The sequence below is a fragment of the Caloenas nicobarica genome, chromosome 4 (genome assembly GCF_036013445.1).
Source record: "Caloenas nicobarica isolate bCalNic1 chromosome 4, bCalNic1.hap1, whole genome shotgun sequence".
In the NCBI taxonomy this organism is placed as follows: Eukaryota; Metazoa; Chordata; class Aves; order Columbiformes; family Columbidae; genus Caloenas; species Caloenas nicobarica.
In genome coordinates, this window is record NC_088248.1 from 52440255 (window position 1) to 52465352 (window position 25098).

Consider the following 25098-nt stretch of genomic DNA (forward strand, 5'->3'; position numbering starts at 1 on the left):
TCCAAGCTGCCTTTTATGCTTGGTTTGTTTTTTTTTTTTTCCTCCCCATAACATGTCTAAAAACCCTGGCTTTCTCTCTTTTTCAACATAGAGGCTTAACACTTTCAGATCTGAAGTCATATATTGTGAGCATTCAAACTATGTTTGTTTGTTTGTTTGTTTGTTTTTTCTCCAAGATTCCCATCATTTTCTCCCTTTCCCTAGAAAAAATATGGCTGCTAATGTAATCTCCTTTCTCTGTCTCTGTTAATCTATTACTATTGCTCTTTCTTGAATCCCCATATCCACTGATCTTCATTTCACCATCCATAGCAATGCTTTAATGGAAAAAGTAGCAAGGAGAAAAGTCATTACTGTCCTTCATTTCTTAAGATATTTGTAAGTGTGCCTTATATATTGTGGTGGCGAGGCTACCCTGCAATACATGTCAGCGCTCAAAGGAAAATTAGCAGCAGCAGCATCTGTGGTGGGAGGTGCTAGAAGTGGGAAGGAATGACTGGGGAAATGCAATGACATATTTCCAGATGAACTTAAAAGCCTTTTTAAGGAAAGAACCAAACAAGGGTGACAGTAAAATCTCCACCGTGACAGCAGCAAGGGTTAGCATTACCTAGCAGCTATTTGTTTTTCGTATTACAGAGATATAGGAATTACAGCTGTATGGCAAACCATGCACAGAGACCAATTAGTGCTAAAGGATAAAAATAACATAAATCCAAGAAAGGTGGTTGGAATCCAATCTTACTTGAGAAAGCATTCTTCCTCTAACTAGCTAAATTGAATCATCTATTAATAATGCAACCACCTTCTGAGAGACTCAGCTCATAGATGTGATTTACTCTCAATGTGCAGGGTTCTAAAAGGATACGCAAAAGTTTCAGACTACAGGGTTACTAGCTGCTTATATACTTATACATCCTTCACTGGAACTGGGGAGCAGGTATATGCTGGGATCTTATGTGGATGTGAGATTTAGGGTATGCCTGGGTATACATCAGATCCTGGGAAGTAGAGCGCACACCAGTTCCAATTTAACCCATGTGTCTGACTCTATTAATCATATTTTCAGGTCTTAAGGAGTTAATACTGCTCCTTCCAACACGGGGAAAAGGAAAAAAAATTAAAAAAGAAACATCTGCTCCTGCTTGTAGCATGACGTATGTAATAGCAGACATTGTTAGGTCCAACAATACTCTGTTGAATTAAAATCTTCTTTGCTGGACATATAGCTGAAAGTACAGCTGTGCCTGCCAAATAACTGCTGACTGATACAAAGGTCAGTCCTGCCCATCATTCTGCCTCCCAGTTAAGCACTTTCTTTCTGAGTTCCAGCACAGGCTCATCATGATGGGGTCCTGTTCAATGGGGAATTTCTTCAGCAAGCTGAGCCAACAGAAGTTAGGGTATAATTGCGCTAGCTTAATGTTTGCGACTGGTTCACTGAAGGGTAGATGAAAGATAAAGAAATAGCATAAGGAAAGTGGCAGGAGCACTTGACGGCAGCTTTGGGTTGGTTTTCCTCAGCTGCAGTATGAAACTGCATCTTAATTGCATATAAACATATATGCATATAGATAGATACAAAACTACTAACAGACTATAAGGAAACAGCTGTATCAGTAGAACTGGACATTAGATGGACATAGCTTCTCTGCTTTTATATTTCATGATATCCTCTGCCATTTCTCTTTTATTGGTTTTTTCCTCTTCTCCCCTGTGTTTGGCACATTTCCCAGCAGTATGACCCAAACATCAGATCAGTGTCCTAAGCCAATTGATCTCTGAATAGTCTGGGGAAAAAATGGGAGTCCTGTGCCATCCACAGTAGAGGTAGGTGGCTGTTGCAGAAAGGCAGGCATTTGAGGACAGTGACTTTAGCTATGGTCCTGTGCAGTGGATGTACCAGCGTAGTCCTGGCATGCCTCTATTTGGAGTGGATATTAGGACAAATTTCTTTACAGAAAGGGTTGTCAGGCATTGGAACAGGCTGCCCAGGGAAGTGGTTGGGTCACCATCCCTGGAGGTGTTTAAAAGACACATAGATGAGGTTCTTTGGGACATGGTTTAGTGCTAGAGTTAGGTTAACTGTTGGACTCAATGATCTAGAGGGTATCTTCTAACCAAAATGATTCTTTTATTCTATTTTGCTAGAAAAGAGGCCCAGAGACTGAGACCAAATACTGGTCTCTTGACTGTCTGCATTACTTAACAGCTAGCTTGCTGGCTGGCTCTGTTTTGGACTACTCACTTTCTAAGGCTATGTCAGTGTCCTTACTCATGTGGATATGTGCCTGTCTGGATTTTATTTAGCAACATAGACATAAGTTGTGTGATATAGAGAAAAATCTCCAGGTAAAATTGCTCTATGTATCCTACAGAAGTAATTTAATCCCAGTCCTTTTAAGTAACAATCACCTTTCATACTCCCCCTGAAAAATCAAGTACTTAGTTCAGTGTGCAGGACCAGGGTGAAGACTCCCTTCCCCAAGACTTGAGACTGATATGAGTAGATCCTAGCCCTGCAGGCACAAGGTCTCTTCTGTCCATTGACTTGGGTTCATTCTTAGTCCATCCATTCTTTGGTGAGGACCCAAGTCACAGCCAAGCCCAATTTATGCATGCAGAGAATGTTGCTCAGCAGTTAGTTGATACTCCTTATCTTGGCATTCAAATTACATTTACTATCAGGTCTGTGGATCTGCCTGAAGTTTGGGATCAGACCATAGAATGTATTTCCATGCTTATTTATCTTCAGTCAAAGCAGCCACTGAAAGAAAAGGGAATTTTATCTGAGTCGTTCCTGCATAAACCCTCAGGTCACATTCTGGCACCTTTGCCTTCTAGATACCTCTGTGCTGGTCCAGCAATTCTACTGCTATTGGACCAGTAATGAGGAAGTGACCCCAGGAAAACAAAAAAACATCTGGGTCCTCGTGGGTCTTTGGAAGTGCAGTTCTCTGAGATAAAAGCACCACTAAACAGTGAAAGTTCCAAAAACTTTGAAACAATATTAAAGGTAGTATATCGTCTACGTTCCTTTTGTAAACCTCATGGATAGGATTGCGTGAAGAAGCTAACTTCGGTTTAATTGATACATAGCAGAAGGCAGTGTTCCTCTGATATTACTTTAATTACAACAGAAGGAAAAATAGCAATAGCAGAAAGTACTTGAGTAGTAATTTCAGCAAGTGCATCAGCAGTAATAAGAAATCTCATTCTTGCTTATCATTGTCAACAGGGGGGAAATTGTTCCTTCAGTCCTTTGCAGTGAATCACTAGATTATCAAAAATCAGTCCCTAAGTGCTATTTCAATAGCATGAATTTGGGAGACCAGCAATTTTCTGATGTGCTCTCTATCTGTTCATTTAAAAATGGCTCTTTCTAGTGGATAATATGGAAAATTAACTTCCTATGTCCTCCTGGTGCCACCACAGACACATTATTTGTGGGGAGCAATATCTCCCTGATGTACACAGTGCAGTGATGTTCAACCACCACATGTCACCACAAAGACTGTAACACTAGCCATACTAATTTCTGTGCAATAGTGAATGAGAAATAACAAACTTGAGATGAATCTAGAGATCAGAATTGCTTATTAATTGTCCACGTTAAAAGGATGTTCATTTAGAACGGATAGTAATTGTAGCTAATTGATAGATATACGATAGGACAGGACTTCTTTAAAAGTCATTTATTTATCCATTTTCTTCAGGCCAAAGCACATATCCGTGATGAGAAGGAGCTCAGACTGGTCACCAGAGCTGAGCATTAAAGAATGAGGACATGGTCCAGATCGATACAGGCTTTAACAGCAACTAAGCATGATAAAGGTACAGGTTCAAAATATCTTAGGTGGCTCTTCAGATTCATTTAAGAGCTGAAATTAAAATTTCAAAGGATTGAAGTAGTTTTCTTTTTCAAGTTCTACAAAAACAATAAATATCTCATGTGAGGAAAATAAAAGCTTTGCTATTCTTAAGAGTATCCTCACAAAACACACAGTTTGGAAACTACTTCAGCCATACACTTGTGTTTCTGCATAGCATTCCCTATGCCAGAGCTGTCTAAAATACAAGATGTTTCAAAAAGATGGGCCCAACGTATTACAGTTACACAAAAAATTACAGACAGTTTAATGAGTTATCAAGTTTTATTAACCTTTTTATAAATGCTCTATGTTTCCTTCACCTGCTGTACGGACTGTGAGAGTTTCATTCATGGGCTGTTTGTGGTTGCAACGATACAGTAATTTCAAATTGGGTCCATCTTTTTGAAACACCCTGTATATTTGAAGAAACAATGTTATCAGTGAGAGCGCCTCTCTTTTTTAAAAAAGTTTTTAATAACTACAGTGTCTAGTGGCATCTCTAAGCACTGGGATCCACTGAAATGAAATGTTTTATCAGAAGTTTCTTTCTTGTTGAGATAAAGCAGTTTCAAGAAAAAAAAATAGTGTACACCAATAATTCAACATTCCTATGTTCCTAGCTCTTTCCTGGTGCTGAAGCTAAAACCATATTTTACAGAAAAGGTAGTGCCTTTTGAGTAGGACAGGGAGAGTGAGGAAGCTATTGATGTATTTCATAGAGCAGCTGATATTGCTGAAAAAGACAAACTCCTGCTCATTCAAATGAATTCCCCTTCCTCCCCTGTCCTGGTACCCAAACATTTAATTGACTCAGCTGTAACTATTGTGAAAGTGTCAATCAAATGTTAAAGTGAGATTATTGGAAATGTTCTTTTAAATCTCTTGAATAACAGTGGGCAAAATAACCCAGGCTATGTTTTTATAACATAGCAGAGTGTTAAGATTGGTTCACATGTAACTTAGACTTCTCTAACCTGTATAACTTGTGTGATCTCTGCACAAAAAGCAGCGATTTATTTGTTCAGTGGTGCCTGTGGGATGGAAGTAAATATTACATACAAGGGTTGAAATGTGCAGTCTGTTTCATAAGAGTTCAGTGGCAAAGGTACCCATGAGATGGAACAGCTGTCATTTCTCTCGAAATCAGAGAGAAAAGATTCCTGTTGGGCCACGATGACTGAATTTACTTTTCAGTCCACTTAAAAAAATTAATACTAAATTGATCTTTAAATTTTGAGAAAGGTCCTAAATGAACACAATTTACTAACATAATTGTTTTCAAATAAAATCTGACGTATTTGTATCCCTAATTTGATGAAATTTAAGAGTTGTTTAAACCATCGCTGTCTGTTTAAGCTTTTATTTGGATTGGAATACTTATTAAAAAGTTCCTATTCTTTTTTCCCTGCCTTAAAAATTTTGTATCACAAATGTACCGTAAAAAACTTAGAGGTTAATAGCAGAACTATATATACAAAGCCAGAGCAAGAGGAACACAGTAATTGCTTAGTTTGTCTCTTCCCGCACTTATTTCAAAGACTGATCATTTAACGCACTAGTTCAACCTTATTAGGCATATTAAAACTTTACATAAAATCATATGCACAGCATCTTACCACATATTAAAATAACAAGGGATAAAATCTGTTTGAAATGGCTTGGGAGACATTTGCTCTATATTCTAAAATGAGTTTTTATGAAACTCCTACATGGGAATGAGAAGTCAGGTTAGCAGCTCTTTTAAGTACTCTAGTGAACTAGTTTTGGAAACTAATGCTTATTTTGCAATCACCTCTGCATAGCACAGCTTGGATTTTCATGCGACACTGTGTCATGTTACATAAGCCACTGGATTTTGTACTTTTTCTCCAGAAAACGTTTTGTGTGACTTGGATATTAGACACCTTTGGCAATAGGAAGAGAACAGCATTTCCCAGCAGCATAAGAAAGTCAAACACAAATGCCTTTATTTTATAGTGTATATTAATTTGAGGTAATACATTGATTAAAAGGATTTTTGAAAATGGGGAATGGAGTCTGTCACCTATAGGCAGAAGCTTGGAGGTTAAGTTCAAGTAAGCATTTACAGATTTTGATGTTTCTACTTTGCTAGCTACTTACACACTTTCTGTTCTGTCAAAAATGGAATAGATGCTGGGCTTTTATGTGCAATTGGAGCAACTGTCCTTGAAAATCCACATAAAACATCCACCACTCTTCATCCAAATTAGACAATTCTGAAGCATATGGGAAAAAAAAAAAAAAAGAGTAACCTAACTTTTCTCCTTTATTTTTTAAAGCAGTTTCTTCAGGAACGTGGATGAATGTGTGTATGTGTGTTTTTGTTTGGTTTAGTTTGGTTGGTTTTCTCCAGAACACATAAGTTCTGGAAATAACCTGTATGAAGTTTCTGCAGGCTGATTTCTGATCCTGTCTTGATCACAATGCTGAGGAACCTTCTCATGATCTCCTTCTCTGTTTGGTCACTCCTTTTATTTCTACAACATGGCTATTACAGCATGGTGTCCCATAGTTGAGATGCGATATGTTCTGGTTTTTTGTGGTGATAGACAAGTTTCCCTAGTGTCACACATAAGACAATGGCTGGGGTGCCATCATGGGAGACCTGGGTCAAAATGTCTTTGGCAGATAAGTATCTGGCTGGAGTGTAAGCACCAAGTGCCTCGGTATTTTCTAAAAATAGATCCCAGCTTGATTTTTAAAGTAGTTGCAAGCTCAGAAGAAGATATAAGTGTGTAACTACCAGGTGGCTGTTCTGGACCTTGTCTGAGCTCTCTCTCCTTCTGCATGTCCTACGTATTGAGGGATCTAACATGGGCTCGGATTCTGCTTCAGTCCTAGTTTGGATAGAACCTCAACTGTCTGTCTCAGTGCACCTGGAACCTGGTGACTGTGTGCACACTGACAGGAATAACGAGGGACAGGCTGGACCATGAGAGGTCCATTTTCCTCCTGGGTGCTATATCTGAGGTGACAACTGCACATGCAGAGGGGAGTTTTGTCCAGGATACTACTCATAAGGCCCTAAAGAATGTGCATTGAGTTAAATTCATTTCTTGAGTTTGCCCGTATGTTTTCCCATTCCTGATAGGAATAAAGAGATTCTAGCTGACTGAAAGAAGAATCTCTAATAGCTATAGCCCTTTAAAATGAATCACCATTGGCAAAGCTTTGATGATGAAATACACAATTTTGTTCAATATACGTAAGCCAATTCTCAGCAGTCTAATGCTGTTTTAATTGTAACTATATCCTTGTGCCTCCAGGCAGACCTGTAAAATCAAATGGTACAATAAGAGCTACAGAACCCATTCACTGATTGGTTGCAATCAAGATAAGTCTTGGATACTATGGTATTTTTAAATTTATAAAGTCTATGTATTCCTCCCCTAAGGGTCTGAGAAATGTAACCATGAAAAGTATTTTGTTAGTAGGCTTAAATTCACTATATGTTTCTACTGGGAGGTTTTTAGAGGTCTCCAAATTGAAAAAGGTTAAAACCAAACTGCATTAAGTCATTATATAAAAGGAGTGACAGAAGTATGATAAAAATATGTATTTCAAAGGCGCTTTTTTGTTGTTTAGAAATCTGGGCTCTTTATTGGAAACATAAAAATGTGCAGGTTAGAAAAATGATCATTGTGTTTTCATAGATATCAGAAGAACTAGTGGCCTAGTCTGCACTTGTTAAATGAAACAGAGAATGTCAAGGGAGGGCCAAAGGCTTGCATGATTGGTAAGGGAAGTAGAGGAAGGGAGAGGAAGGCTGGCTGCTGGCTGACTACTGGTGCCAGCCTACTTAGGAATAACCTCAGTACTGCTGAGATTTAACTGTATTGTAATTGCTGTATAATTAATTCATTTAAGCATTGGAGAAGTGCCGTTGTCATTTTAAATCTAAACAAATCTCTTCATCCATTAGGGAAAAATGCAGTGTCTGGGGGTGTGTGTGTGCATTTTTTGAAAGCTTGGGCACTTAACCGAATACCCAGGTGGACATCTTTCCTGCTGCAATTTGGTATCAAAAGCAAAACTCTCTAACTGGCAGCAGCATTGCCCTGGAGGTGCCTTTTCTGCATAACCAAGGCAGCTTCTGCTGGGCAGAGCATGACTCAGCCTTCAGCAGTCCCTCTCCTGGCCGAGTGTGTGAACAGCTACTCCTTGAGCTCCAGGAGACACTTTATTTTTTCCTGATACTTGATTGCTTTGTGCTGCAGAAAGGCATATATTCTAGCTCCGAGATTTATGAACACCCTGCTACATTTATCACTGCATTTTATCCTTTAAGATAAGGGTATCGTGTTTTATAAAATCAGAGAATAACATTTTGCACAAACTTTTCTGTATTTCTGGTGCTTAATTCTGGATAAGGAACTGGAAGTGAGTTGATTATGGTTGCAAGCTGCTCTGTAACTACATCCCATATGAATAACAGCCCAAAGTAGTTGCAAACTGTTTCATCTCTATATTTAGTCTGATCTTGTTATATAATTTTAACTAATGAAGGCTGAAAAGAAGGCTCTAGATCTAATCTTGGGGAATACATCCCCTTGGAAGAAAGGAAGAAAGGAAGGATTCCTGACCATTGAGAATGGATTTGTCAGATGATCACATTGTAGGAAATCTGTAAATGGTAAATCCAGCTTTAATATAGCAAAACGACACTAACCAGCGCAGCTAGTAAAGAACCTTTTTCAATGGAGTAAATACTTTTGTCCCTCTTCCACCTCTGTAAAACTGATTTCTGCTAAAAAGCATTCGTGTTCTACATTTTCTTGTTTCAATGACGTACAATTCTATGTCCAGGTAACCTCCAGTTTCTACTTTTAGCCTTAGATATCGAAGTTCCTAATTGAATCTGTGAGATAATTTTCTTTCTTTATTATGGTCTTCCATCAACCTTTCTCATTTCTCTAAGATTTATTATCTATTCTTTGCTTGCCAGTGGCTGGAATATATTTGCCATTTGCTCTTGAAACATCTGGGTATGGTAAGAGGGGTAGGGATTCTAACCACTTTAATTCTTAAATGACTTTGATAAACTTTTTCATTCATTTTTGAACTTTCTTGATCACTTTTGGGATGGAGATGAACAGCGCATGTCTGCTTAATCAAAATCAGGCATAATGAATGACATTTTTTTAACGTGTGTGTATATATATACACAAATATATATATATAATAGTCATGGCTTGCTCTCTCTGGTGGAGAAAGAATAAATTTGAAGGAGTAGCATTTAAAACAAACTACAGTGACACTGTAGGACCAGTAATTCTTACTGTACAGTAAAATTATAGTGAGATGCTATATTATTTAAAATATTGCTTTAAAAATATTTTGTCACTCTCATAAAAATACTCTCCCATTCAGCAAAAAATCTCCACACTTGATCTTCACTCACTTCCATGAAATCTGAAAAACGTCACTTTTGATTTATCTAAGCACTTGTTTTACTGTTTTCAGGCATTCAGAATGTATGTTTTTAGAAAATACACAACTGTGATGAATCCGTGTTCAGCATTAAGGGAAAAATCCTAAGCTTATTAAACAATGGAATGAGCTGCACTCTCTTCCCTATGTCTTTTGAAAGAAGGAAGTTTCTCTCAACCAGCTAACAAATCTTAAGAAAAAAGAAAAAACACTCTAGATCTAAAAACTCTAGAGTAGATATGGTAAACGGTTAGCATAACAAAAATGCTTATGTTGCGGGGGAGTAATTTAGGGTTCTGCTTGCTGCAGAACAATGTTTAGATTTCTTAAAGAGAAGTGCGACCTTAAAGAGTTTGGTGGCGGGATTGCTCTGTTATTTACTGCATGGGGGAGATATAACCAACCAAATATCGCTTACCTTCTTTCCAGGCACATGTGTTTGTTCACGAAGCAAACCTTCAGGCATCTTCTCTCCCTGAGGACTGTTTGCTCCAGGGGCTGTGTTTTGAAGCTCCGGAGGCAAACTCTCAGGCGACGTGTATATCCGTCACGATGCAAATATTTGGGATTCTTCTTCCCCTGATAACAGTTTGCTCCAGAGCCTGTACTTAGAGCTCAAAAGACAAACTTTCAAGGGAGACCCATAACCACATGCAAAGCAGACTTTCAGGAAACAAAATTCTCAGAAAATAAAAAATTTAATGGATTAGAATAGCAGAAGGGCTGGCTCAAGCTGGGTACCTGCACAGAGGTCTGCCTAAGCATAGAAAACCACAAACTTTTATATCTTTACAGACCATTCACACCAAGATTCAGTGCAATAGCAAAATTTCGCCATCAAGTCCCTTGCTCCCCATTGGACCCCTTTTCCCTGACTCCACATGGGCCTTTGTTTTGTTCAGTTGTAGACATTAGTTTTGGTCCATATCCTTGAAGGTGCCGTTTTGTCTGGATAAATCCTTTCTTCTCAGCGAAGTGCAAAAATAGGCCCCACTTCACAGATGTCTGTGATGTCTCCGCATTAGCCTTGGATCGTTGTTTTCCCAGTCAGTTCCATTTTCCCCAGCAAAATGCAAGCTAGACTTTATCTTGCAGGCATTTAGTGTAGTCTGCAGTTGCTTTTGGTAAATATGAGCTTAAAATTTTAGCAAATCTAGTCTACTAAGTAACATGAATCAAAGAATGTATTAAAAATCATACAACCTTATATCTCTAAATAATCCATTACGTTTGGTGTGCACCTACTTAAGCTAAATGGTTAATATTGAATTGGGCTCATCCACTGACCTCTGAGTAGTAAAACCGTTACCATACAGCTCACTTATTTAGCAGGGAGAGCTCAAAGTGGGCTCATCCAGGCTGTCTTATTTATAGAATGAAGTGGTTGACTTGTAGTCAAATTGCATACAGTAGGAAAAGTACGCATGAGACTCCCTGCGCCCACAAGCCACCGGCGTTCAGTGTGCCGTTCTGCTTCCCTGCGGGTCTCCTGGAAGGAGTTCTTGGCCTTTACCTCCTCTGGAGCCTGGACCAAACTGGTGCTGGTTTGGCAGGGGAGGGGGTTGAGTGCACCCGCCACAGCTTGCCCCAAATGTTATATCTTTTCCTTGATCATAACCAGCTGACAGAGTGAGGTTGCTTGGAAAAGGGCATGTTTCATGTGTATGTATGAGATGGAATCAATACAAATTATTTGTTCGACTAAAACACAATTGTCTGCCAAAACAGCTCTGTCCAAGAACTGGACAAAGGTGGTATTTAAATACCTGGGCAAAAGAATTACAATTGTTGGCAGAATGGCATTCATCAAAAGTGTCTGTATCTTATGATGAAATATGCTCTTCAGTTTTGTTCTGTGTTTATTATAACGTTAGAGCAATAATTAATTAGCATTTATTTTTCTTTTAACACTAAGCAATAGTGATGAAATACGCAAGATATATAGAGGGAAAACACTTTACTCTGTTGCTACCTAATGCTTTCCTAGTCAACGCTCTTTCAGTAGACCATATCGTTGAAGATTATGAAAGAGGAGTTTCCAGTCAATACTTTCGAAGTTTAAATGAAAAATGAGAAACATGTCCTAAAATAGCAAACACCCAGGAAATCGAGATCTCTGTTCAAACTGCTGCTTCACTCCCCTTTTCTTACCAACTGTTGTGTTTGTCCCCCTCACAATTTCTTGTTGCAGCTCTTCCACTTTGCTAGAAATCCTCTAATTTCTTGGCTGCATCTACTCAGGACTTGTGGATGCCCACTCCTTTTGTCCTTCAACAGCAATATCTTTTTTTTACTTTGGTGTTTTCTAGAGGCATTTTATCACACCTTTGTTTCTCTCTTTGTCCCTTTTTCTTCAGCCTTCATTATAATAGACAAAACAAGACAAGTCTGGACTTTCTTCTGCAATACAAGTAGCCCCACCATTTCAGTGGCCCTTTTGGATATGTGTTCTAAATTTTAATTCCTACTTTCCAAACACCAGTTTAAAAACCGATTCTTATTATTCCTGACAGAGTGACCTGAGCATATTACACAGAGGTACTAAAGCTTTATGTCTCGCAAAAAAACTTCCTGGTGTGTCTTAGGATCACATTTACTTTGCAGTGTCACTTCACATCAGTGATTAAGAACCATCTTTCTTCTCTGCTTCTGATTAATGAACACTGAATTTAGCAAAGGAGCTACTTACAGATATGGGACATGCCGTACACTGAAGACTCTGCCACAGTGGAGCACCCACCAGGCAAACCACCTAAGGGGAACTTGGCAAGCCTGGATCCCTGTACATGTACATGGAGGTATTTAAAAGACATATAGATTCTATGTTCTTTCAGTAATCTCACTACATCTATGACCCTATTCATAGTACAGTAGTAGTAGTGGTTGCTATCTCTGGAGCAGACTTTGAGGATCTTAAGGAATCTTGCCCTTCTATGAATGCAATGAGAGCTCTTCCTCTTTCCTATCACTTTGTACACACAGATTTATTCTTATTCGTCTTGCTTTTGATGTTTCTTGCCTTCTGAAAATAATATAGTCATTCACGAGGTCTTAACTACTCAAGGCCATAAATGCTGCATTTTAAACTGTTACCCTTGAAGTCTTTGAACTACCTCCAATTCAACATTAATTTTCCTGACTTACTTGCCTTGAGTTAATTAGTTCTCTGTACTGTCTGCCCACATCTTTGATTTGTTTTAGAGGTTTCCTTACTTGCACAGAAAAAAAATTTCTTCTTTCTGCATGTGAGTGAAGTGAAATAATGGTCTACAGTATTCTGCAAGATTATTAATTCAGGAAGTTGAAAATCATATTGTCATTCTCTATGGGAAAACCTATTATTATATCACCATTAAGTACTGATTAAATATACATTGTCCTTGCATAAATATATTATGCTAATAGTCCTTCCATGATCTTATAATACCTCAGGATTATTCCCAAACCAATAGACATAAAAAATCCAATTTTTTTGAATGTATAATGTAATAATTTTCCTCTACATAGTCCATCAGATAACACGTGTAGGAGAGAGATTGTGGAGCACAGGCCAAACTTTGGATTCACAGTATGTTTCAGAAAAACTGTATGAACATCATGAAGTTTGTAGGAGGACTCATCTTGATGCAGCCAGTGTAGAGTAATCTGCAGACAAACTTGAATTAATGGCACTAAACACATGGCAAGCTGAAGTTACCTCCCATCATGTCTTCACTCAGCCATCTCGGAAGTGCCAATTTTATTGAGCAACTTTCGTAACTCATACTGCCAAATTCTACACTGTTAGCAGAATCTGACCTACTTCAAAACGACCTCACGTTTCTCTATATCTCCCAAATAACTGCAGTATAGGAATTCTCTCACTCAAGCATAACTTCATTCAAATACGGCACAGGTATTTGAGTGGAATAATGTGATAGTCCCTGCCATTTTCTTTGAAAGGTGTCCAGAGCACTCACCTTCAAATCAGTCTCTGAAGTGATAAAAGTCTTGGAAAGAATTATGTGCCCTGTGGAAGTCGAGAGCATTGTTTTCAATGTGACTGGGATTTTCACACTACAGCTTCATTTGCCAGATGACTGGAATGCAGTGATATATAAGAATTTGAGAAGTAGTAACAAGGTGCAATTGGATGCATGTAATTAAGATTAGTAATTAGAAAAGAGAAAAAAGTGTTGTGCATTTATGAGAGAGTTGAAGTAAAAAATATATAAAAGCCATGAAAATTGCAAGCAAGCAGACATTATTTAAATAATCTGTGGGAATAGTATCCAAGATCAACTTACATTTACTCTTTCATTTTTCAGCCTAATAAAAGCATGTTGTGTCATTTAAGAAGAGTTACATGGCTTTACAAGTACTGTTGATGTCTTTTGAGACATGTTTTCAGCACTGTTGATATATTAGTGAAGTACAAAATTCTACATTGCAAGAATTTTTTTTTCAGTTTCTTTTAAGTGATGGAACATCAGAGACCAATTTTCCATTTAAAATAATGCACACAAGATGAAAAATATTGAATTATATTTAACTTTGAAATATTCATTTTTCCAAAGTGTTCATGATGTAACAAGAGGAGCAACTTGAAGCCTGTGATTCCTTTCTTAAGGTGGAATAGGATGGTAGAAAATACAGGAAACTGAGAAGAAAATCACACTGAAGTAGGATGGCAGGTGGGTAAGAGAGACATATTTTTAAAAAATTATTAATTGTCTCTTTGGATAGCTCGATCCATTTGAGTTTTGTTTTGCCTTTTTAATTTTGTTTTGTTTGGTCAGGGTTTTTTTAGTGTTTTTTTGTTGTTTGTTTGTTTGTTTTGTTTGTTTGTTTTGTAATACAGGATAGGAATGAATTTGAGGAAACACTATGTTTATACCTGAATTGAAGATGGACCTGCTGTTGTGCAGAAAAAATGAATTTGACATCCCACATTTTCCAAATACACTCATGAAGGCCTGGATTAAGTGACAGAAAACCAGGGAAGCAAGCTGTTTTCTGAAATTCAAATTACTCCGGTGAAAATACGTGAAAACTACAAGTGTGCCAAATTAGGCTGCAGGTACATCTCTAACAGAGTTGTATAAACAGTGCACGAAGACTACTTTGCATATTTTCTTCAAATTTTTGCATGTAGGCTGTTGGTGTTTTTTGGCAGGCTGCTCTCCTGGCTGAATACTTGCTATACTTACTATACTTACTATACTTACTAGTCTTTAGGCTCAGAGCAATAGAAAGGTCCTTGTACAAACAGAGCCCCCTGCTAGTCCTTTAAAATTTCAAAAATTAAATGAGACTCCTTTCAGTTACATTTTTTTCCTTGAAAAGGAACTGTGATTGGGATTTGTAAGGGCCATCTACAGTTTTCTGTGTAAGTAATCCTTCTGGGCAAATATGTAATTCAAAAAACCCAGAAATAGTCGAGTATATGACAACATGAGGTACCTGTTAAACCATTGCCTGTAATAAATGAGAAGCAAATGAGAGGAGTGGGAATTTTGTACAGAGTATGGAGTCGGAAGCTGGAGTTACGTGACTTGACAAATTAGATTAAAAAAGACTTTTTTCTTTGGCGTCTCCACAGTCTCTTGCATCCAAGATGACGGCCCCTCTGCCTCTGGTGTTTGTGAGAACAGATTCAGGCTTTTAGGGAGAGCCAGCATGGGGGAGGATCTTGCCCTGGCTAACGGGCATGTTTGTAACTTCTGGCTGTGCTCATGTCTGCTTTTTGATACGGCAGCGATTCAGGGTCAACTAAAAGCTTCTTTCAGGAGATGCGGTACCACATTCCCCAGGAAGGGGGGAAGGAATTGCTGGAGCCGCCCCTGTGCCCGCACAGCATCCCCGCCAAAAGGAGACTTGCAAGGCAACCAGATCAAGCCTCTGAAGCCAGACGGCGCAATGAGAAAATTGTGTGGAGGGCCACCAGGGAAGAGAGGAGAGCCTCTTACCACATTCGCAAAATGTGTCGTGCAACTCTGTCCACCCATGCCAGCGACCGGCCAGGCTGAGGTAAGGACCTGTCCAGGTTCTTAGTTAGACAGTGGGAACCATCAGCGAGAGCTTAGAGCAGAAAGCTGGGTACCACAGTATGAACTAAAAAGGGACATAACAAGTTCCCTGTTTTCAAATAATCTTGATGATGTTTAATAAACTCTTGCCCTGGGCACCATTTTTTGTGTGGCAGATTTTAATAGCACTGTCCAGAGCTCTTGGGTAACAGCACTTACTTTGTAGACAGCAGCATAATGTTTTGCTAGCAGCTGCTCCATTGCTCTCTCCTGTCAAGCATTTGCTACCCAGATGCTCACAAGTACAATACTGTGTTGACACAAACTATCCACCCTGTGCAACTATTTATACATTCTCATTATGTTAGTGCAATGTGAGGACAGTGCTGCTTTTCCTTAAAAATGGCTTTGCACTTACAGACAGTTTTGACTCAGCGTCAAGGAAATGAATTTTAAAATGCAGCCTAGTTTTCTCCCCCTTCAGAGCATGGATGGCTACTGCAGACTCACATGAGAAACAGAAAGCATGCTTTGGATTCCCTTAGTGAGTCACCTCCATTTCACTGATGATTCATTGCATGAAAGGAGAGGAAGGCAGATCAAGCCTGTTTACACCAAGTGTCATCCATTTATCTTGCTATTTATTTATTTTAGCCCAGGGCATTCTCAAAGCACGTAACTGCTGGAACGTGGCGGGACTGATGCCTGCTGACCTCTGCTGCTTTTTCTCAGGCACTAGGCTGTGCTTGGCACCTACATGTATGGATGGGAGTAGGGATGGAGAAGCCTCATTCATGTAAAGATCTCATGCACTGAAGCACAGAAGAGTGGGGGAACGACTCATACTGGCAGCATAGGTGCACACTAGGATCATTCTGGATTTGTGCATCCTTGGATACTTGAGCCTCCTCCAGCAGGACGGGCTGAGAATCCACCAGGTCCTGGGGAGCTGGTGAGGTTCTCATCTGCCCAGCCAGGGAGCTTCCCAATCTCTCTCTCTGTCCGCTGGTGCAGCAAGGGGCAATTTAGGAAACAGCAATACACAGAGCAAGTACTGAAATCCAGCAGTTTGTTTATGCAAATGTCTTTATTATGATTTAATTTTCATCCTGCATAATATGTCATCTGCAGTGTGCAGAAAAGCTAAATTCTTCTTTTAAATGTATAAAAATACTATAATGGCAATTACTTAACCCAGATATGTTTATAAATAGCTCAGTGTTTTTTTGCAAAATGTGACCAAACTGTCACAGGCTACAGCTACAGCCTTAAGCAATTATGTGGTTTATGGTTTTTTTTCTAACAAACATGGGATACAGCACAACACTCTTCCTCCTAAATCTTACCATCTAGACTCCATAGACAAAGAAGCTACATTTGTGTCGACTCTGTAGGGAGCAACGTGATTTTTTTGTTCTTGTTGAATGTAGGCAAGACATTTCATGTTGAAACTGTCTTTGGATTATTTGTTGTTAGTGATAGAAGAACAGCTTCTCATGTGTTTTAGTTAACATTAGTCACAGACAGGAGGAAACTCTTTGAAGTCGCAGGAGGTAGAATCATGTTTAAAATGCAGATTTTTTTGCCACCCAAGATAATATGGTAATCTTGAATCACCAACAAAAGCTTTCCCGACTAGGAGCAGTTATTGGGCAGACTGCTAAATAAATTCTGGGCATTCTTTTAAGCAGCACTGAAATTATGGCAAGGGCTTAAATTTTTTATCAGGACTTCAGAAAAGCACCCTTAAAAAAAAAAAAAAAAATTGCAGTGCCCTCTTAGTAGGAACTTTTAAAAAAACTATAATTTTTTCTGCTCAAAATCTGTCACTGCCAGAACTTCCTATTGCAGCAGTTCTCAGGCAGTCTGAAGGTCTGTATTTTGCCTTTTCTTTTTTTTTTTTTTTTTTTTTCCCCCAGAGTGACTTGTGCTTGTTCACAAAAGACAGTACCTTCTAAAACAGTTTGCCTGGAAAACTCATCACTCAGTATTCCCTTTGTTTGTCATGCTGTATTCCATTAAACTTTCTGCTTGTTTTTACTAATCTTTCATGCTACTTACTCTCTAAAAGCAGAATTTAACTAATTAAATTAAATATTTTAGACATAGAAATATCACTGCTTAATTGTGTCATCTGTCTACAGGCTGCATTATGGTGGGGGAAAAAGACGTGCAGAAGCACATTCCCTCAGAAGTCATCTAAGGCCTTGAGTCTTAGCCGAGTCCATTGGCCATTGAGCATCATTTAGTATGCAAATATCAGCCAGCGAAGAGGGGAGCTGAGGCCTTTGCAAAAGCAAAGACAGCTATAGATGAATGATTCCTGGTATTTCCAGACTGCAAAGTCACCACGTGTCAATTTTGTGGCCAACAAAATCTGACAGAAATCTAGTGTCTCCTTTCTTTGTATTCCTGGAAAAAAAGGTTGACCGGAAATGGCCCTGTGTCTGTAAAATTTTCTCTGAATATCAACCTCTTTGTAGCAATCGAAGAGCATTTGTCTCTGAACTTCAAAATATATTCAAACAAAATGAACCTCAAAGTAGTTCCATGTTGTCCTGCCGATATTTCAAAATGCTGAATTTTTCTATGCTGTTAACAAACAAGCTCTACTTGCCCCAAGCTGGACATCTGGAACATGAACATCACGAATTTGTGCTGTTTCACATGAAAAACATCTTCAGAGTCCACAGAATGGTTGAGTGAACAGCTGGAAGATAAAACAGACTGTATTTGTACAAGTAACACAAATGTAAAGACAGTTATGAAATTATTTAACATATATTTGCATTTTCTACATTCTGTCTTGTCTACCCAAAGCAAAGGTCTTGTTTTGCTGTAAACTTACTTTCAGCCCGCTGTGACAGGTGAGCTCACCATAGATGTGAGAGTGGGAATTTGTAGCTGAAGAAAACTATTGCTCTTTACAGAAGCAGATGTCCCCTTCCAATCACTCAAATCAGGAGTTATGAGCCAGTTCTATTTACCTGAGCTTTCCTGTCCCAACTGTGTGTGTCGCATTGTCCTCTGCTACTTGCCTTCCGTTTGTCCCATCAAGGAAGATCTGCTCTAAAAAGATGATGCAAGTCTTGCCACTCCTGATAGACAGAAAAGACCCTCCACTCATTCTTTTGGTATATCTCAGTGTATTTGGAGAAGACTAAAAATCCTCATGTGGTTTTTAAGGTTCAAATTTGGGAGAAGTATAAAGAAAGATTCAAAGATAAAGAAAACCCACTAACTGATATCTAAGATGGGAAAGCTTGTTTCAATCTCCTGTCTTGCTGAACTTCCCAGTGCACTTTGGAAAGTGACTTAAAGCTGATTACACAGAGTTGAAATAAAGCTGGCACTGGCCATTTACTTCTGCTTTTCAATCAGGAAGTCTGTATGATAGTTACAGCTTTTGAACGAGCACAACAACTCTTCCCAGTCTGGGAGTGTCATAGTTAGGTGGAATATCCTGAAGATTAAAAGTTGCTCAGGCACTTACAACAGGGGGTACCACATAAGGGCATGAGATTTTTCTTGCTTCCTGGTTTATTACACTAGCATCTACTGTTGAATGGTGCATTTCAAAATAATTTCACCTCTCTGAAGGATCTGGGGTGCAGTCTTGCAGAAAGTCAGTGACTAGAGGGGTTTTAGAGACCTGAGTCTCACAGAAATCTTATTTTCTTGATTAATTGAGTCATAACATGGAGCTGCTCCTAAAATGAGCCAGCTAGTCCTTTCTTTTTTGCTCAGATTAGCATCCATGTAGCTGCATGATAAACTAGTCTAGGGCCTTAGTCAAAAACTAATTCCCCCTTTAGCTTTTTATTTTTCATTATTCACTAAGATAAGGTAAGATTAAAGTAACATACATGTTTAAAATTACATAGGCATTGTATTGTGGTTATGTATCTCAAACACTTGCATTTATACGTGAATGGTTAATACTTATTTTTTATAAATTTAAGAAGATAAATAAAATAGCCTTTCCAATAATGAATACCATATTGATTGAGAGATGTGTTTGATGCCTTTTTAGAAATTAAAGCAGTTATACAAATTGTAGGAAAAAAGTATACTGCTATACAACATACAAAAATTTCTGAAATATCATTTCAATTTTCATATGTATGTATCAGTTGACTGAATCCCAATGATTATTGTTTTTATTCCTACATCTAAGAGTGTTGCTGGCCTAGATATAAGGGTGAGGATTATTCTCAAGAAGCACAAAGTATATGACGATTAGCTCAATCTGCCAGAATTTTTGTCTGGAACTAGTATACTGCAGAATGTATCAGCATACTGTACTAAGTACTGTTTGGCATTACTTTGTTATGTCCATGGCAGAAAATGTTTACTGCCATCTCCCTAATGACTGCAAAATTGAGGTATTGTTTTTAAGTAATTTATTCTGCCTGAAAGATGGAGTAACTTTGTCATCTAATGATTATTTTAAGCAAAATGGTAAAGGAACCATTTGATTTAGTATTTTGCAGTACAGAGAATGCCTTGCCTGGGCTTAACCTCTCCTGTGATTCTGTTACCTCTAAACTGGAAGGTGTGCTTATGAGATGGCACGTACCTGCCCTGATGTTCAATCTGTCCTCACAGAGGAAGTCTTTCCAATCTCACAAAGGTATTGTGAAACACCATTTATCAGTGTGTGCAGAGCTTTGAGATCCTTGACAAGGGGGAATAATAGGATTGTAAGGTCCTTTTTAAAGACATTTTTAAATATCAAAATAGGGATTGAATTCTAGTCGTATATTTCAGCAAATACAGCAGAAAATAAACAAAACTTTATAAGCAAACCAATTTGTTTATACTGTAAAAATAACAGTTCACAGACCTGCTGTCTTCCAGTGGAGTGTTTCAAGTCCTATTCAAACCAATGGCATGGCGCTCTACCTTCTAGGGCACTTGCATCAGAACTCAGGAGAGTCTCACAAACCTGGTGATGTGTTGGACACCACATACGACCTAGGTCGAACTGAAATTCAATAATGAATGGCAATATTCAATACCACTCAGCAGATAATAGTGCAGAAGGGAAAATTCCCTGTTGACTGTGCAGCTGAGGGGGCTCAAGTGAGTTGTTTCTAACCAACAAGAGCTAATACATCTAGCCATGTGAGCCATGCATGCTTGTAACCCAACAAAAGAATAAAACCCCAGTAATACCACACTTTTATCCTCAAATGCCTTCCAGTTCATCAGCAGCATGGGCTTTAAGAGTGTGGGACTATTGCAACAAACCTCTTGTAGTAATCATATTGCCTCTGATCTCTCACACACTGCCTCAGTAATCTGTCTCTCTGCTCAGCTCCCCTGTGATTTTGGATGCTCCTGTCCAACTTGTCTGAGAACGCGAATGAGGAGTTATGTTCAAGATTCTGATATTTTAAGGTATGTGGTTCATCTGAAGTGTGACTTCAATGCATGAAGCTATGGCAAATCTCAAAGAACATCACAGGTAATTGTGATTAGAGCCTAAATCCCATTTTTCTAGGGGAAGGCTTTAAGCACAAGCTCATTATAAATACATACCTACCCCATGTGGCTTTTGAAGAATGACAATATGCTGTCACTGCAACAAGGAGACACTGTGACTGCTTTCCTTAACAAATGTGGGGTTTTTTATTTTTTGATGCAAGTCACATACAAAGATTGAATCCTAGTTCAGTATTATGGTTACTGAAGTGCCTTTTGGGGAAGGAAAGCCACGAATACCTGTGAAAAAAAAAATTATTCTGCTTGTATAATGTAACGTACTTCACATAAGACTAAATCACAGAAGCTCTTCACTTTTAATGATTTTTTTTTTCCTGTATATTGATATTTGTGAAGTCACCCTATCGTAGGACAAGTAGTTAAAACTTGTTTTCTTTACAGTGAGGGTTGATTCCACCTTTAGTACCAGTTGTCAGTTCTGCAGTTGTTAATTCCTAATATGTGAGGACTTGCAGGCAGATCCAAAGAAGATTTTAGATTGACTGTTGATGCTTAACTGATCAGATAATAAAGAATTGTAAGCAGAAGAATTTTTCGGATCTGGAAAGGGAAAAACAAGTGCCTTGTACCTTAAGCATGTCCAGGGTTAAATGGCTGCTGAATGACTGTTTTTTGGTTTTCAGTTTTTGCACTCGTGTCCTTCTCTTTGTCATTTTCCCACAGTTTAGGCTGTCATTTTACTGGTTATTTAAAAACAAAGAAATCCAGCTTGCTCCCTCTTTCTTTGCAATCTTACCACAAGTTATGAAATATGTCAAAGTTGGAAATAACAGATCATCTTGACAGCCCAAGCACTTTTCTTCCTTCTTTTGACTCTCATGCTGTGCTGTGGAGTCATTAAGCCACTAGAGAAGGAAAACAAGGGAACCTCCAGTTGCAAGAAGCAACCATTAGAAACAGGAAACAGAGGAAAAACAGCAGAAAGGAAAGTAGGAAAAAGAATTTGTCAGTTTTTGTAGTTGATTCAATAGTTAGCTGTTTTTTTTTTTCTTTTTTTCCCCTTCATCATGTGTGTGCATACAACTTCACAAGTTCATTTTGGTAATGATGCAGAAGCAAGATTCAGCAAAATAACTTCAGTCAAAACACAATAAACAGGTAGGCCAGTGATGCCAGTGATGTTAAGAGGATAATTGAGAGCTGTGTTTTCAGCAATTAACAGATAGAAAGGAGGTGGATGAAGATTTTATTATTTTTTTTATTTTTTTTAAAGCGGCAACGTTATTGCCGGTGTTATTTAATTATTTCCAAGTTAATAATGCAAAATGAGGGTACACTAAATATAAACTCTTATCGTTAATTGTCAAGCCTGTCCTGATCTACTTGCACCGGAAAAGCTGAAGTCAATGGGAATGAATCCTAGCAGTGGTCCAGTTACTGTGAAAGGACCCGGTATAAGAAAGGAGGGCAACGTGCTGTAAAAGGGAATACGACAGAAAGTAACGCAATCTGGGCGAAAAAGGAAGGTTTGCTTTCTTGGCTGCCTGCATCTTGAGCTCACTTTGAATGACAGACTTTTCTTCTCTCTGCATTTCAATTAGACTGTGCCAATGGGCAAGTGGGGTAAGGAATATTAATGAGGCAGCCTCAGAGCGAGGTGGGAACCGGGTCCCGGCGGTCGTTCCCACCGCAGACGGAGAAGGGCGCAGAGCGCTCGTTTGGGTTATGCCCTATCAGGCACCTACTTAACACGGGCTGATTAAAAGGTTGAGAAGGGCCACGGAAAAGGTGCTTTATCCTCCTGGGGTCCGCTTTTCCCTGTGTTTATCGCTCGCGCGTGGGCGAAGTTACCGCGCCCGCCCGCTCCGCGCAGGCTGTAAGGCCGCGGAAGCCCCTCTGGCAGGCGCCGCCGTTCAGCAGGGTGACTTGCATCTTCCCCGCTCCCCGCGCCGGCCCGGGGGCCGTGGGCGCCCCGCCACCCCCGCGCGCCCCGCCGCCCCCGCGGAGCCGCCGCCCGTGCGCGCCGCCCCCCGCCCGCCCCCGCGCACCGGCGCGCGCGCCGCCCGCCGCCCCCCGCGCGGGGCCAGGCACGCGCGCGCGCGCCCGCGGCTCGGGAGCCGCTCGGTCCCGGGCGCGCCCGCCGCCGCCGCCCCGCGCTGCCCGCCGCCTCCTGCCCCGCGCGCCGCCGGCGCCCTCCCTCCCCACATCCCCGCCCCGGCCGCCCGCCCGCCGCTCGCAGGTAGGGTCCCCGGGGGTCCCCGCCCGCCGCGGGCAGCGCGGGCCGGCGGCGTCTCCCCCAGCGGCCACGGCGTGGCCCCCCACGGCCGCGGGCAGCGCCTGCCCCTGGCGGGGCTCTGCCGCGGTCCGCAACTAGTCGCCCTGCGGGGACCGCTCCCCCGCTCCCGCGCCCCGGCGGCTGTCGCCGGTGTTTTGCCGAGCAGCTGTCAAACGTGTTGGGCGCTCGGCGGCGGCTGGGGGCGGCTCGCCCGCGGTCCCCGCACCGAGCCCCTGCGAATGGCGTGACTCCCCCCGCCGCCCGCCCCCCACACCCCCCCGGCTGCGGTGTGCCGTGGTGAGGCGAGGAATGGTTAAAGCCCCATCTCTTTATGCATACATTTTTTATTTTTTGTTCCTTTTCGTCTTGGGGCTTTCAGCTTACAGAAAAGGAAAGCATCTGATGCGTCTGCTCACATGCCACTTTTGATCATACGTTGCCTCTTTGCACAGAGCAGGATCGTTGGGAAAGATGGAGATACAATAAGTTGCTAGTAGTGAAAAGTGCTGCAGAAATCCAGTGGTTTCCTTTCTCCGCTGAAGTGGCATATTTTTCCTCGGGTTAAGTTGAAAGCACTGCTTGACGGAGACTGTAGCTCAGAGAGGGTTTATGTTTTTCTTGCACGGTTAGGTTTCGCAAAGAGCAGCGATGAAGAGGAAACTGGCACTCTCCAAGATGCAGTTGGTTCTTCTCGTTTTATCGGTGTGGCTATCAACAAGGTGAGAGGATGTTTAATTTTGTTGTTCAGTACAGGCATGTGTATTACAATCTGCTAAAGGCAAGCTTGGGTGAGAGGTTATAAAAGTATAGTATATAGTAATGTAATAATAATAAGAAAAATCTTTCTTAGCTGTTTGAATGCAGTATTACGTAGTTTCCAGAGCAAATGCAGTAGGAGAAGGTAGTCTAACCTAATGTCTGGTCCTTAAACAGTTTGTGAATTGATGCTTTATTTCACCATTAAAAATAAAAACAATTCATTCCTTTAAATGCCTTATCAGATCTTAAAGATTTATTGGAGTTATTGTATCACTGTGATTCTGTACCATACAGAACAGTTAAAATGGAGAAATAGATTATCGTGAAGTCAAATAACAAATCACAGTCTCTAAAATATTGCTCGCATCTTTTTTAATATGGGCATGCCTTTTTTTTTTTGGTCAACATAGCAGAATTCAAAATGATACTTAAGCTCTAAACCTCTAGGTGGAGACAGCATACAACTTCACAATCACATCATAAAACAATAGCCTTATTTATTAATCAACTTTTCTTATGTTGTTCAAAGTTCTCCATTTCTAAAGTGACAACATACGAGCAAGTAATTTTAATCGTGTAATAGTTTTGCGTTGCCCATAGTCCCTAAACATGCAATTAATCGTAGTTTGTAACTTTGATTTACTTACTTTGATTCTGACTGCAGTAGGTCTTGTCCTGATATGGTAAGGGTCATAAGCTAAATCATGCATGTTTCCTATGACTGAAAAAGTCTGCATTTATTTTTGTCTGTTTCCTAGTGAACAAAATATTTCCTGAAACTATGTTTCCTATTTCATTTTATGCTTAACTATGGTGCAGTATTAGTTGAGTCACAGTGGGCCAGATCCTGGAAACCCTACTCAAGTGAGTAATCTCACTGACGTCAAAGAGACTATGTGCGTAATTAGGGAGTATATGCCTGAGTAAAGTTTACAAGATTCGACCTTAATTTGATATAATTGTATGATCCAATTTTTTAGTGGTATCTTGAGTTCAAAAAAATGGTATATCTCAAAAAGAAGCTTAAAAAATGGCAGAGACAGTACAGAAATACATTTCAAAAATAAAAAAGGAGACATCCAGTAATTAAAATTAAGAAAAACCTCATGCATCAGTAAAATAACACATGACATTTTGATATGTTCTTTATAAGTTATATGATTTTCATCGATTCTGTGGTTTATGTGATCGAAATCACAGACTGCAATGATTTACATTTAGACTTCCTCCATGCTGTTGAATTGGGGACCAACATAAAGCCCTATCTTTAATAGTATTATAGCTT

The 25098-nt window shown here is 39.8% G+C and overlaps 1 protein-coding gene across 1 annotated transcript in view; it reads left to right on the plus strand.

Moving 5' to 3' along the window:
• Positions 1–23702: 23702 nt before the first annotated feature.
• Positions 23703–25098, plus strand: part of GABRA2 (gamma-aminobutyric acid type A receptor subunit alpha2) — a 55811-nt gene continuing 54415 nt past the window's right edge. Inside the window, exon 1 of the mRNA XM_065633382.1 lies at positions 23703–23773. Within this exon, the coding sequence (XP_065489454.1) occupies positions 23703–23773 (71 nt within the window). The remainder of the gene's footprint in view (positions 23774–25098) is intronic.